The following is a 14,937-nucleotide window of genomic DNA, read 5'->3' on the forward strand; positions in this document are numbered from 1 at the left end:
AGATGACAGTTGTTCTGAGGACCTGCTTAACACTGTTGTAGAACGGGAAGGGGAAGCGTTCCTACCTACTTGATTTGGAGCTATATGCAGGATCACTAGATACCAAGAAGAGGGAAGTTTTTTTTTTTTCAGAGGTATTAATGTACCCACATCAAGCAGAAAAACAGAGATGGCAAACGGGGTCACAGAACACTTCTAAACAAAGTTTATTTTGTTTTTTGTTATAAGTACAGCTTGGTAGAATCACTTGTTGGCATGTTTCATGTAAACAGGCTAAAGGTGGAGTGCAAAAAAATTCAGTCATAAATGCACCATAATTTTAATGCAAATACTGTGCACATTACTCATGCTTAATGATACATACTAATTACTTCAATTATCTTACACTGTGTGCTAAAATAATTTCAAGCAAGACCTGATCAGATCCATGTGATGCTTCTGATTTTTTATTTAATAAAGGCAAAATGGTATCAGATCAGTCTTCTAAAAGAGACTTTTTTTCACACGTGCAGAATTGAGACCTCACTGCTAAGCTCTTCCATGTGTCATTCTGTGAGGGATTTGTAATAACAAAAGCTGTCACTTGGCTGGGAAATAACACTAGATGCGATTCATCACATTATGTTAATTTTAAGTAAATCTAAACGTGCTGTTCCCAAAATCCAGACTGACATAAGCTCATGCCTGCAATACACTTTCAACAGAAGGGTGTACTGTTCTCCCACAGAACTTCATTAAAAATGTGTGGTACCACTGTCAACCTAATATTTAATTTTACCAAAGAAAATGCTAGGCATGCACTCTAGGTTTCAGAAAAAGGCTCACCACTGGCAATAATTGACAGCTGCAGTTAGGTCAATTATTGTGCCAGTGAGAAAATGCATTTCAGAGACAGCTATAGTTGCAATGAAAAAAGCATCATTATCAGCTCATTAGCATGTCTACGAATCACACACCAGCCCTCTAGTACTGTCAGATCTCATGGACATGGGGTGTGTGCAATGCAGTGACATGTGGTTACAGTTAGTGGTAGGCCACCACAAGAAAGGCAACACAGCTAGGTAGAGTAGAGCAGTTAACAGACAAGCTGATGTAAGCATGCACAGCAAACTGGTAACCCTGTTCATCATATAAATGGTGATGAAATGGAGTAAACAGGGAAGTGTGAAAGAGAGAACAGTAAACAAAGGTGAATAAAGAAGGGTAGCTACAAGGCATAAACAGTGGTGGAAGGAAGGATAATTTTTTGGGGAAGGATTGAGCCCCTTTTCTAATTTCTACAAAAGGCGGGTAGATGGGGAAGATAGTAAAGAATGGTTTTGGGTGGAAAAATAGTAGAAAGGCAGAAAGCAAGAACAGACAGGCAAACATGGAACACAAGCACAGACAGGGCAGTATACACACAGATGGTGGGGAAGGCAATAGATGGACACAAACCTACAGAGGGTGAACATTTGCTGATAGGGAGGGTTAAACAATAAATAAAGAATGTGGAATGACAAATAAGGGAGGGAACACACTGGCAAGGGAATGGGTCTGCTCTTGGCATGGCTGGTTGACAGCATGAAATAGAGGGCAACAAATCCAGCATCACTCATCTGATGGTTGATTTTATGTACCAGCCACTCTTCTGGAGGCCTGACGGTGGGTCCCACTGTCCATGAGACTACCAGTGGTGCCAGAATGTGTGCTATGCTGCCAAGGCAGGAATCAAGCTGTCAGCACACCTCCATGGCAACTAGTCTCCACAACTGATGCTGCGATATCATGGGGTCCCCCTCTGGTACACCTTCAGGAAAGAAGCCTCCACACCCCCAAGAGGCAAACATGAAAGGCACCAGTGACACCTGCAAGTCACCTCCAGCAGGGGGACCACTGCACCCCTTCTGCCTGGTTGCACATGTCTGTGTGTGCCTGAAGCTGTGAACGTAGGATAATGTTGGAATTACATGCCAAAGGCGATGTGGAATTCCAGGACAGTATTTAAAGGCATGGATAAAATACCAAATGAGGGGAATGAAGTTGTACACAGCAGTAACTGCAGCTGATAACCAGGTCAGTAAAGGGTGGAAGTGACTGTAGTCATCCATGTATGCATAACACAACATAGCATATATTATACACTCACTGACTGACATGTTTTGTTCTGAGGTGTAGGTACTACCATGGACACCCAAGTAAGGCAACACCTAGAAAAGTTCACTAGAGAGGAGACTGAACTGCTAATGCAGGTCTTCCACACGCATGACATGTACCTTCTAGGTAAAGATATTGCAGTCAAGAATAATCAAGATCCGATTTGGCAGGGACTAGACAAGAATTATCAAGATCACATTTGGCAGGGACTAGTCAAGAATTATCATGATCAGATCTGGCAGAGGCTAGTGCAGGATGTGAATTGTGATGGTTGTCTTTGCAGTCACTCTAGGAGTTGGCTGAGATTCATAAAAGAGCAAGCAAGTACAGGCTGTGAATTCAGTGGGCATCCATAATAGGTCTCTATAACATGTATACAGGAGGATTACTAATATGCTATGCAAAGGAAAAGGCACATGACATTCTGATAGACAGGTCCTCTTGGGTGTAGGACCATGAACACAGAAGGGGCTGATGGAAGTCAAGATGTTTTTGGTGTCGCTTGGTAGCCATGGTGATTAGTCCTTCATTACTGACGATGGCCTATAGATGGGAGCAGGCATGGCGCCAAACACTCATGTATCAGTAAGAGAAGCACTAGTCCGGAAAGGGTGAGTAATGTACACCATAACACACACCACTGTATAACTGCAGAGAGAAAGACAGAGAGAAAGAGAACAAGGCCCAACTATATATCTGCCCTTCTAGACATTTTTGGTCAAGAAATGCAATGTTCTGGATGACGAAACAGGTCTTTTAATGTATTCCACAGCACTGTTTTCATGTGTACCAGCATTCATGGCACAGAGAGATCTGGAAATTTATATGTGTGGGTTGACAATGATCTCATGTGGTGAGGGGTCCAGCTCTACAGGCAACACAGAGCTATTGGTGGAGGATAATATGACAGCATGTAATTGGTATGGTCTGAAGACAAAAGTGCCACTGTCTTCAACACTGCAAGGGAAGCATATTCCCCACTTCCACCATTGCAGAGGCTCATGTAAAGGTACTGACTGAGCAGTTGGCCTCACCAGAGCATGACAAACACTCTGTACATGAAAGACCACAGAGGCTTCATGTTTACCCAGTCACCACATTAACTGACATGTGCACTGCCTCTGAGACAGGCATACCCACCATAAGGAGATATGAAGGAGCATATAGTGCCACTGTGCCTGTAAGGATGTCCTTGATTGGGTTGTGAAACTGAAAATGAACCAGTAGATATAAGAGTTAGTGATCCAGGCATAGTTGGTTGTTATGTATAGCACTGCGGAAATGGTGAGTGCGCTTTGTGTCTTATGGGAGGACCTGCAGCTACTGCACAGGGACCTGGAGTACAGTGAAAGAAAGTGAAAAGTACTGCTGAAGTCACTGATGGAAAATGTCAACACTTTAATAATACATATTGCAGCCAGCAGCCACTTTGCTTCCACAGGTCATGCAATCCTGGCCAATGGAAGCTCCATGTGTGAGTTTTTTTTTTTTTGGCATAGGTCACTTCATATTAGATTACACAGACCATTGGTGAGAAAACAAGTGTCACCTGTGGGCTTATTGTCTGCCACAACTGGTTATGGGCATTGTCCAGGCCATGGGTGGCACAGCCACTCATGCTCAACACATGCAACACCTCATCAGGGTGCATGTGCTCCTGTAGTTCTACACCTTTTTTTTTTCCACAGACTGGATCCAGCCCCAATATCACAAGTCAAAAATGAGTGGACACTGACATGTCATATCATCCCCACCCCACCACTGGAGGATGTGAGCCATGATACCCCACAACCTCCCAAGATATATGACTACATTGTTTGCCTCCCATGACAATATGCACATCATAGTGTTACAGGGACCTGTCAATATGTGTGTCGCCCCAACATATGCAAGTGATGATGACTGTGCTCTGCCCACTCCTAACCTCTGTAGGTATGGTAATGCCTGATGGACAGTGTTGCCAGTCTATGCACAGCCTTGTAGAGTTTGGGAGTAATACTATATGCACAATAGTATTTTATGTTGTCTGCTTCATGGTTCATCGTTGTGGACCAGATGACACCTCTAAATGTGTGGATCTTGTAAACATTACAGTTCACTTGGCAGCTCAGGGAAGAAGCCATTCCTGTTTATGTATCACAGACCTTTTGGGACCAACAGGGCCTTCAAGTCAAGGTGGGTGCAATTTACATCTTCCAGGTCCTCTTGGAAATGGACTATGCCATAAAATGCCGCATGGTATTGGTGCTCTCTTCTGAGTAACTGAAAAAACAGATATGGTCCTCCAAACATTTTAGCATAAAGTTGAGTAACTGGGTTAATATTTGTGAAGCTGATGCCTGTGATGCCCTTAACATGCCCCCTTTAAGTTGTTCAAAGGCCCCATAGTTAAGAAGTACACAGGAACAGACATACTATGCATCTTCCTCATTCCATTTGTGAATGACATACTTCAGCTAGATCCCTTACAGTATCCCTGCCCACTCAAGAATGACCTGCAATCTGTTGGTCTGCTAGCTAGCCATGTATAATGGACAAAAAACATTGCATTGCAAGTACTTGCTCTGATGGGGGTTCTCAATACACGCTGCTGCTGTGTTACTGCTGTTGGTATTCCTAGCATGGTTCCCACCAATACACCATGAAACATATTATTATAGATAAGTAATCACTGCTGCACAGCACTGCCTTCTTATACATCTCTGAAACAGTCTGCCATTCTGGGTTCCTTTATTTGCACATACCATGTGACTCTTTTGCATGGGCCTTCACATTTACGTGTATTTATACATTCATTATTATGTACTGCATATTGTACCATTCTGACCACTGTGGAGACATGCCATCTGCATCTTAGACTTTCCCACACCTTGCACGTGGCTTCTATCCACATTAATTTGAGCTGCACACTGCATTAACCATCTATGAATCCCAGACGTATGTTACTGGTCTTGTTTTCAGTTCTGTAAGACAATGTATTATTACTGCAGTAGAGCTGCCTTTCAACAAATGAAGTTGCTATTTACCTGGAAGTTATATCACTCTTCAAGGTATAAAATAGTAACAGAGGTTTTTATTTTAAAAATAATTTAAGAAGCTTTCTAAAAATTCCTCTAATTTCATTTGTATTTTTGTGCTCAAGTATTTCTCTATTCTATGATCAGGTCTTGCAATACAATTTTTTTGTCTCAGCATAGTAGACTAGAATTTGCAGGTAAATAAATGAATAAAATGCTTTATTAAAATACATTCACTACACTGATAATAAAATATAAATTTATGGCAACCTGCCCTAGAAGGATTCTCCAGTACTGAATTAGAAAAAAACTTATTTCTCTCCTTAAATGAATATGTATTTTATCTACTTGATAACTAGAAAATCCCACCAGGAATAAGGGTCTGTCTTCAGGGATCCCCTGAGAGCATTATTTGGTCATGTGACTTTGTCAAAGCCACACAGTTTGGTAAGTGCAGATTGAAGGGAATCAAACCCACACATACCCCTGCAGGCACTCACACATGCTGCCACACATTTACAGACACTCACATACCTCTCACCTGTCCAGATTTCCACTGAGAATGCACTGAGCACATTTTTGGTCTGTTTCTCATAAAATCTGTCCCTATTTTTAGGCCTTCATCCTCCAATTATTTTGGTTTTGTCCAGATGCCTTGTGCTATGAGGTTGAGAGGTATACATATCCCCCACCACAACATCTCTGCTAAATTGCATGATACTTGCCTGTAATACAGTTTTGCCTATTGAAACAATGGGTTAATGTAGCACTTTGGCTGTGTTAAGAAATGCAGCTGGTCATCACTCAGGCGCATAAATGCTTTCCTACAGGCATTTCTGATGGACAGCACTTGGCTAATTAGCATAGATTGTTCCTGCAGAATGCCTCATTAGCATTTACCGTGGCAATGGAGATGGCCCATCTCAGTGATTTTACCAAAAGTGTAGAATGACTGCAGTGGGTCTGTCTATGAATAGAAAGCAATAAAATTTATTTGTTTAATAGAAATCCACAAAGCTTTCAGGTGAAATTCTTCTTCACTGTGATATCACACTGAAGAAGGGTTTCACCCAAATGCTTTGTGGATTTCTATTAAACAAATAAGTTTTATTGCTTCCTTTGCCATTGTCAGTCCGGCCTTCTTTTTGTGTTTAATTTGTTGTGTTTGCTGTTGACTGCATTTGCACAGTATCCAGTTCATTTTCTGCTGGTATGAATCAGAAAGGGCATCTGCCAGTAGTTTCCTGCCAGTGTTAGGGCTTACCACTAGCTGTAGCCCTTTATGAATCCTAGCAATGGTGGAGTATATGAGACAGTTCTTAACATCATCCTATTTTTTCTGAATTAATCTTTTCAGCAGTTTGTCTATAATTGAAATAAGGCAGATTAAATAGAATAGAGTAAATGTGATTGTAAGTTGCCTCCATGTCACTGTATTTAAAAAAAATAATTAATTAACAAACAATAATTGCAGTCTGAAAGAGAGTGATTTTTTTTGGCATCTAGTAAGATGATTTAAATGCTATGTTTATGGAGTCTACAGAAGTTTACCATTTCATGAGTAATATCGCGGTGGTGGTGCTGCAGTAGCATTGGCGTCTCACAGTAAGACGCTGTCCGGTTCGATTCTCAGCTAGAGCGTCTTCTGCTTGGAGACATGCGTGAATGGACGTACCTTCGTTGAAGGTTGTGCGTCAGGGCTGGTAACTCGGCACATAAAAATCAACTACCAATTATTAGCGGACTGGAGTTTCGCTGTGGCGACCCCTAACTGGGAAAAGCCGAAAGGCACCACAACAACAACAACAACATCAAATCAGCTACTGAGGACTATATTCTACAACTGCTTAATTTCCAATTACATAAATATGTCTTTAATACGTTACCACATCCTGGCTCCTCACTGAGCATAAGAAATGTAGAAGGCTCATTTGTTCCTGGAATGTTTGGGGATCTCTGCCGCCGTGCTTGTTCACAAGTCTGATCTGGATGCCAGATTTGTCTGCAGTGATAACAAAATTCTGTTCCACAGCCATCTCGTCCACATGTCAGTTTGGGACACTCAGCACAACCATAAGCAATGACAGCATAGCTGAAAGACAATTTTAGTAATCAGTTAGCATGATGCTACAAAAATAAAAGTATGTTTTGGTTAAATTGTGGACTGGCTGTTATGTTAATGAATACATGGTGTAAATAATACCCTGACATGTTTGTAGAAATACTCAAGGAAAAAAAAACATATTTTTCCCAGTACTGGCAAAGTATTTTACTTTGCCTGTACAGACTAATTCTTTTTCATTTTTGCTATAATGTGTGTAAAACTTCCTCTTTGTGATACGATTCTCGCAGCAGTCAAGTAAAGGAGTCCTTCAGTTGCTCTGGGTCTCCAGATGTCTGTATAATGTTAATCCTGAAGTACAAAGTATGAAACAGTTAACTACCTTCACTAGAAGACAAAACTAGATACTTTGCATACTGAGGCAGTTGGTTAGGGGAAACAAAAAGACATGTTCTTTCAAGTATCCAGACTTTTGGGGGCACACTATCACCTCGCCCTGTCACCATGAAGTGCAGTGTTTTGCAATAAAAATTCAGTGTTGAAGATTTGCATCATCAGATGTTTTTATATTAAGAGTGATTCGTGATTCATAACAAAAATTCTGCAGTCCATGATACACATCTGTCCTTTGTTTCTGTTTACTTGTGAGCAGAGCTTGTGCAGACTGTATTTTAAAGAAAGATATTTAAGCACATTATCATATTCAAGTGTGGGTAATGCAGGGTCTGCTCACAACTGGTGCATTGTGGCTATAAGGGTGGAGCCTGAGTAACCAAACAAATCCAGACATAGGTTCATAACTGCCCTATCAGGCCATTTTAAACCTAGCCAATTATTTCAATTGGTGCTTAGAATTGAGCTATCCCACTGGAGTTTAGATTCACCCAACCTTTTCTAAGATCTACATTTAAATATTATTATGGTAATAGTTATTAGATCAAAACATAAATATTTTGAGAGGACATGGGTAAATCTGCATTATCCACACATGAATATCATACATTGTTATTTTACAATAGCATTATCTACAAAATAAATTTATTACCTTTTTAGATAATGTTACTGTATGCTGGTGCTTTTATTCTTTTATCAACTTCCTCCTCTAAGTCGAGTACTGGGTATGCACTAATGTATAATGTGTATGGATTTAAACATGCACTTAAAATTTTCAGTGCAGTTTAAAGACCTGTATACACATGTACAGTAGATCGTGCAGATTACTAAGTACTAAGTTTATCAACAAGTTGTGAGACACAAAAGCCAGCAAAGTCACTCTGTGTCAGTCTGTCCTATAGCTGACTTGTATTTCGTCAACTAAAAATAGGACAGGTGAATTTTTTTTAGTTGTAATTCTGCAACTGTGGAAGTAATATATTTAAGTAAGTAGGGGCAAAGCCTTCACAGTAGGGTGGCAGGGGGCAAAACTCCCCTCAAGTAAAACATTGCTTCTTTGTTATTTTGTGGTCAGGGTGGTTCATTTGGAGTTTGTAAATAATGATCATTAAAACTCTCTATGCTCCACTGCTTAAGTGATGCAGTTAGATGCTGTTGCTTGTACAGTGGTTAGAGATATACAGTGCAGCTGTCAATGTAGATTGGCACGTGAACGTTGATTTCTACATGTAAACGATCACTGTGACACTTCAACTACAGTAATACATAAAATTAATATTTGTTTTCTTGGCTAATGGTTTGAATTCTGATGTTACTGAGACAAGTTAATCCCTGATTGGGAGATCTTGGTGACACATCTATGAAGGCTTTCTTTTTGAATTTTGCCTAACTTAACTTAACTTAGAAAACTTTAGTCCCATATTTATTCAGTAAGAGACAGCTAGGGTATTTATTTAGCTATAGATTGTAGATTACATTGCTCTTTATATATTATGTCTGTATAAATGACTGTTATTTTTATATTCTCTCTGCATTGCCTTGACCTTTGCATACTTATTCTGTATCAGCACTGTTTTCAGTCTTTCTTTTTTATTTGTTTGTTTGTTTGCTGATTTATTTATTTAAATTTGTTAACCAGGGTACAGCACTGATCATAAATTACCAATTTTAATCCCAGCCTAGTGCTTTGCCTAAGTAACATTTTACTTATTAACATTTAAGATATTGTAGCTGACATTTGTTTGTTATTTATGCATTGTTATGTATTATCTCAAAGGGGGTATTATTATTTAGAATTATGGGTTGGCAAAGCTGTGATATCTACCTTCAGAAGACATACAGACATATTGCTTGAACATGCTACCATTTAGATATATATATTTTTATAATTTATAGTTGCATAGATCATGTGTGGACAAGTAATGGGTGTGTTTGATCTACAGCCATATCTAGAATGCTATCAGTACTACCATGCCAAGAAGAAAGCTGGGAGGAACTGAAGAATCCTGCCAGCCTTCTTTGGGAAGTGTGTGTGTGTGTGTGTGTGTGTGTGTGTGTGTGTGTGTGTGTGTGTGTGTGTGTGTGTGTGTGTGTGTGTGTGTGTGTGTGTGCACGCATGCACATGTGTCTAGGTGAGTGTAAGAGGGGTAAACCAAAGACTCAGCTCTGTAATCCTACTCAAGATATGGATGTTTAAATTCCATATCCAGGGCAGTAGTATATATTCTCTTAATATTCTTGAGGTCAGCTCACATTTAATGAATTGGTTATTGAGTCAGATCTGCATTCACATTTCTTTTTTTCCTTGTTGGGTACCAGTGGTACACCTCAAAAGAACACCCCTCTGCTAGCAATCAGACCTGTTTGTGCACTGGAGTGGATCCCAGGATCACAGCTCCTTTTCCTCATATATACCCAGTCAGTACACTTGAGCTCCTCTGGGAACCACACTAAAATGTTGTATTAGTAACAACTGGTCAAGAAGTGTAAAGGTAAGGAATACAATATGCTGATATATTCAAAAAATTGGTGGTAACCTGTATACAGCCTAACAGGTACTGTAGGTATGCAGGAAGCACCTCCTCCTTCCTAGGAGGACTTCAAAGCCCAGGTGGAGCTACAGAGACTGGCATAAGATGAGATGTCTGGAACTTGGTATAGTCGGGAAACTGCTGCAGATGTATGCAGAAGATAAAAGCAGTGGGAAAGGCAAACCTTAAAAGCACAAGTCAGCAAAACATATCTTCCTTTGTATAAAGACAAGAATGATTTTGGTAGTTTTATATGGGTGCTTGAAAGGGTGTTCAATCAAATAGAAAGTTGACCATGGAGAGTGAAGTTTTTAACTCCTTAGCTCATGGGTACAGCATTACATGGAATTTCTAAACTTAGTGTTGCTGACTGATTAAATTATGCAAACATTAAAGATTGTTTACTTGTGTGCTTTAAGTTGACTCATGAAATGCACAGAAAGAAGTTTAGAGACATAGAGGAATGGCAGATGACAATATGAATGAGTATCTTGTACAAATTAGCATTTATTTTCATAGATGGTGAATGAATGTAAAGTCATCACATTTGAAATGCTTGCAGAACTTTTGGTTAGAGAATATGCCCTAATTACTGTTCCTGAGGACATGAAGATTTTGTTGGCAGACTGGAAGTGTAACACTACTAAGGAAGGGGGACCACAAGCTAGCTACTGTGTTGTAATTGCATAGTAGGGGGTTCCAGGCACAGCACAGGGGAAAAAAGGAACTACTGGGGGCAGCCTAAGCCACCACAGCAGGTCACACAGGAAAAGGGGGAAGCTATTGTTAGTTTTAAAAACCCAGGTTTGGAGGGTTAGATGTTTCAGATGTGACCAAAAGGGACATATATGGTTTCACTGTCCACTGAACCAGGTGAAGAACAATGATCCCAGGAAACAGCAAGCTAGGAGAGTACTATAAAAGTGGTAAGTTGCTTGGATACAACAGTTTTACCCAATTATCACAAAAGTATGCATCCTGGATTGTTGGGGAGGGGGACCAAGAGCGACACAACCGCAGACATAAATCTGCGTCAAATGTGTGTCTGTGTATGTGTGTGTGTGTGTGTCTGTGTGTGCGTGTGTGTGCTGTTATATATATAGTTAGGCAAAAGTAAACACTTGGGGATGGTAAAGGAAGGAAGACCTAGATGAGGTTTACACCTTCACCTGAGGCTGATAATGTGGCTACTTCACAGGTTGGTTGGTAGCAGCAAACTGGAATATGAAACAAAGCAGGGGAATGGTATGGGGCTTCCCTTGGAGAGAAGTGCTTCAGAGGGGGAAGTGGGTGGTAGTACTCAGCCAGAACATCAGCTACCACTGGCAAAAGAAACCAGACTTCCTTTGGAATGAGACCTGAGGGGAGTCATGAAGAAGGAGGCTTAGCTCTCAGACTCTACATTATTTGGGGAGGTGGCCAAGGAAGGTCTGGATATTCAAGGGTAGAGGGAGCCCATATACTGGGACAAAGCCTTATTGTACAGGGAATGGATTCCTGAATGATGGCTAAAGGGAGAAGTCATACATCAGTTGTCAAAACTCAGGGTTTACTGATAGTCACTTCTGGCCATAGTTTATCATGTTTCTTTTGCAGGCCATCTGCACTTAACTCATTCAGTATTGAGAGCCATCTGCCTTCAGAAAAGTTTTCTCTAAAATGCTATATTAAGCGCAGACCTCATCTCTTTTGCAATATCTCACACAGTGCAAGTTACAAAAAATGCAAAATACTAAAGTTGTCCATTAGATGATATGCTACACAATGATGTTAATTTCAAAAGTATGTTTAGTGATATTGAATCTATAGCTCAGATTTATTAAAGAAAATGTCATTTTACCTTTTAAAAAGGAATCTGTATTACGATCAAACAAAGGGTTATATTTCTCTTTGTATGCAAGACAGACCAACTATATCAGTGAGTGAACTATTTGCCTGTTCAAGAGGGCTTTAGTAATATATGACAACACTGGACAGCATAACGTAGTTAAGTTCAGTGTTATTGCACAATTAATGCAAATTATGCATATAATATTTTCACAATATTCCAACATAACAATATTACTCCATAAAGCAATGCATGTTGGATGGCAACAATGAATGGTAAAGTTGTGTGCCTTACTGTTGTACATAAGATGGCAGCATTTCTGTACACTACAAATCTTTTGCAATATTAATCCAAATATGAAAATATTGCAAATATTCATAACTATTTCACAGAGCAAACATTTATAGCCTTCAAATCACCCATCATGTTTCAATATCAGTTTTTATCTGCCATCCACAACTTGCATATGCCATCCCCATCATGACTGTATCACACACTATTTTTGCATAATTAATGTAAATATAAAAATATAATTTTTCATAACTTTTTTGCAAACATTCCTAAGTAACTGCAGCACGGTATATCTTACACCAAGTTTTTTCACTGTGGATGCCCAGCAAATTGTGTCAGTTTTTAGATATACTCTTGGTCCATCACATGTGATCTATCAATCATGAGATATTATGCTCAGTATTGTAATATTCCCAATATTAACACAGTGTACCACAGCAGATACTTATATCTGTGTCTGTGTTTGTACTGCCTGAGTGTGTCTAGCATTATTTTTCTTCTAACAGCTACTGCTTGCAAAGGACCTCCTGGAGTGACAGTGTTAACACTTTATTTTTTTACTTTGCTATTGTAAATATGTAAAATATTTCATGTTTTTCACAATCTTTAGCAAACACTCTTTGGCAACTCAAGCCCTGTGCTTTGCAAAGTAATGTTCACTCTTGCTGAATACTATATTCTATCAACTCGCAGATGGCATTCTGCTCTGTAATACATGACATACCATTCATGACACATCAGTATTAGAATATTGCAAATATTAATACCTGGTACTTCAAGCAAATATTTAAATTTTTTCGCTGTATTCCTCTTTCCCAAGTATGTTTAGTATAAACATTTTCCTAGCACCCACTGCATTCATTGCCCCCTAAACATATATTGCTCCCTTGCACAGCAGACAATTCCTGCAATATTTTCCTTTACAGTGGGATATTGTTAATATTAATCACTTCTGCCTCAAGCACACACTTATATCAGCTGATGTCTTCATGTTACTTGTCATTATTTTTTTAGTGATACCCACCGCTTGTATAGTCTTCACACAAGATAGTATCACACTCCGTTTTTACTCCTTAAAGATAATTGGAAAAATATTTCATAATTTTCATATCTTTTTACATATATTCTTTAATAATTCCAGCTCTATATATCCTGCAGTGATTGTTTTTCTGTGCATTCCTACAAGATCATGTCCGGTTGCACAAACTAGCTTGTCCCCTAATGCTGAAACCACCATTCATATATTAACATTGATTTTAGAATATTGTTAATATTAATAAAATGTATCTGAAAAATAGTTGCATCTCTAGATATGTTTATCTTATACAACTTCTGTTAGTGTCATCTTTTTTTCTGAAAACTACCAGTACACTCCATCTTTGCATTATTAATGAAAATATAGAAAATATTTTATAATTTTCATAATTGTTCAAAAACACTCTTCATGTCCTCAAGCCTTATCCCACAGTGATAAGTTTCTCTGTCCTCATATACCAAGTTATATCAGTTTCTCCATGCCTCCTTGCTTCCTAATGCTCATGATAGCAATCTTGAGATAGTGCTGTTAATATAAAGATATTGCTAATATTCATAACTGCAGAAATAACAGCTATGCAGTGGTTGACATCTTGCTACCTGTTCTGGAAGCTACCAGTCTTAGGATATTAATGTAATATATGGAATACTATAAATGCCTAAATAAAGCAGTGCAGCTCAGAATGTCTGCATGTCACACATCTCATTTCTGTGTCATTTGTTTTTCTGCTACTGTCCTAACCACACATGGCAGCACTTTTATACTCTTGTTGCCACACCCATTAATGCATTGTATAAAAAATAAAATCATCAGTAATTCATTTTAAGAACATTTCATATTGCATCTTTTGTGAAATGGACAAAACTGACCAAGTGTCCTTGACTATGACAGTTAAGTCTCTACTGCCGCTGGGACCCTTCTTTGTTGGCATATAGTTTTCCAACTTCCATACCACAAATCCATCACATGGCCTAAAAATTATTAGCTACCAAGACTCATGATCTTCATTCAGAGTTCCCCTGCTAACCAAATTCTCTGATGACTGCAAGCTAAGTGTCATTGTCTGTTCCCCCATTGCTACAGAAGTCCTCCAGCAAAAACTAGTCCTTACAAATCAATGGTGTACAAAGAAAGGATTTAAACAAAATGCAGCATTCCCACCTTTTAGAAGCATCCCTCATCCACACATCATAGCATAGCCAGTACCTTACTCTACTGGGACATGGTAGTCAAGGTCAGCAATTCCCTCACTGCTGGACATCATGTTGCAACAGTACTTAGGAAATCCTGGTGTCTAGAACAACTGATTTCCAAATGATGTTGTTGTTCCTTTGTACTCTGCCTTACTTAAACCAGTGATTGGGTACAATGTACCTAGCCAGACAAATCATACAGCTAGAAAGGTCCCAAAATTTCCTGAAGAAAAAATGTATTGACCTAAAAAAACTTAGTTACCAAAACACATGGTCTTCAAACTTATTTACCTTCTAGTTCCTATGATCTTCTAAACAAGAAATTGTAAGTATAACAAAGTAGATCTTCACAAGCCAGGCACTATAGTAAACTATTCAATGCAAATAATAATGATAAAACAATTTATTTGTACTTTGCCAGGGATAACTTACTTTTGTTTTCCTTAGGCA

General features: G+C 39.1%; 1 protein-coding gene across 5 annotated transcripts in view; it reads right to left on the reverse strand.

Annotated features, from left to right (window-relative positions):
- Positions 1–14,937, reverse strand: part of LOC122793456 (E3 ubiquitin-protein ligase RNF19A-like) — an 862,167-nt gene that overhangs the window by 343,447 nt on the left and 503,783 nt on the right. For all 5 annotated transcript variants that reach the window (XM_044061482.1, XM_044061481.1, XM_044061484.1 and 2 more), the window contains one exon: positions 7,040–7,245. In XM_044061482.1, the coding sequence (XP_043917417.1) occupies positions 7,040–7,245 (206 nt within the window). The remainder of the gene's footprint in view (positions 1–7,039; positions 7,246–14,937) is intronic.

This window comes from Protopterus annectens, chromosome 2.part0 (genome assembly GCF_019279795.1).
Source record: "Protopterus annectens isolate FY-2018-M chromosome 2.part0, PAN1.0, whole genome shotgun sequence".
NCBI lineage: Eukaryota > Metazoa > Chordata > Ceratodontiformes > Protopteridae > Protopterus > Protopterus annectens.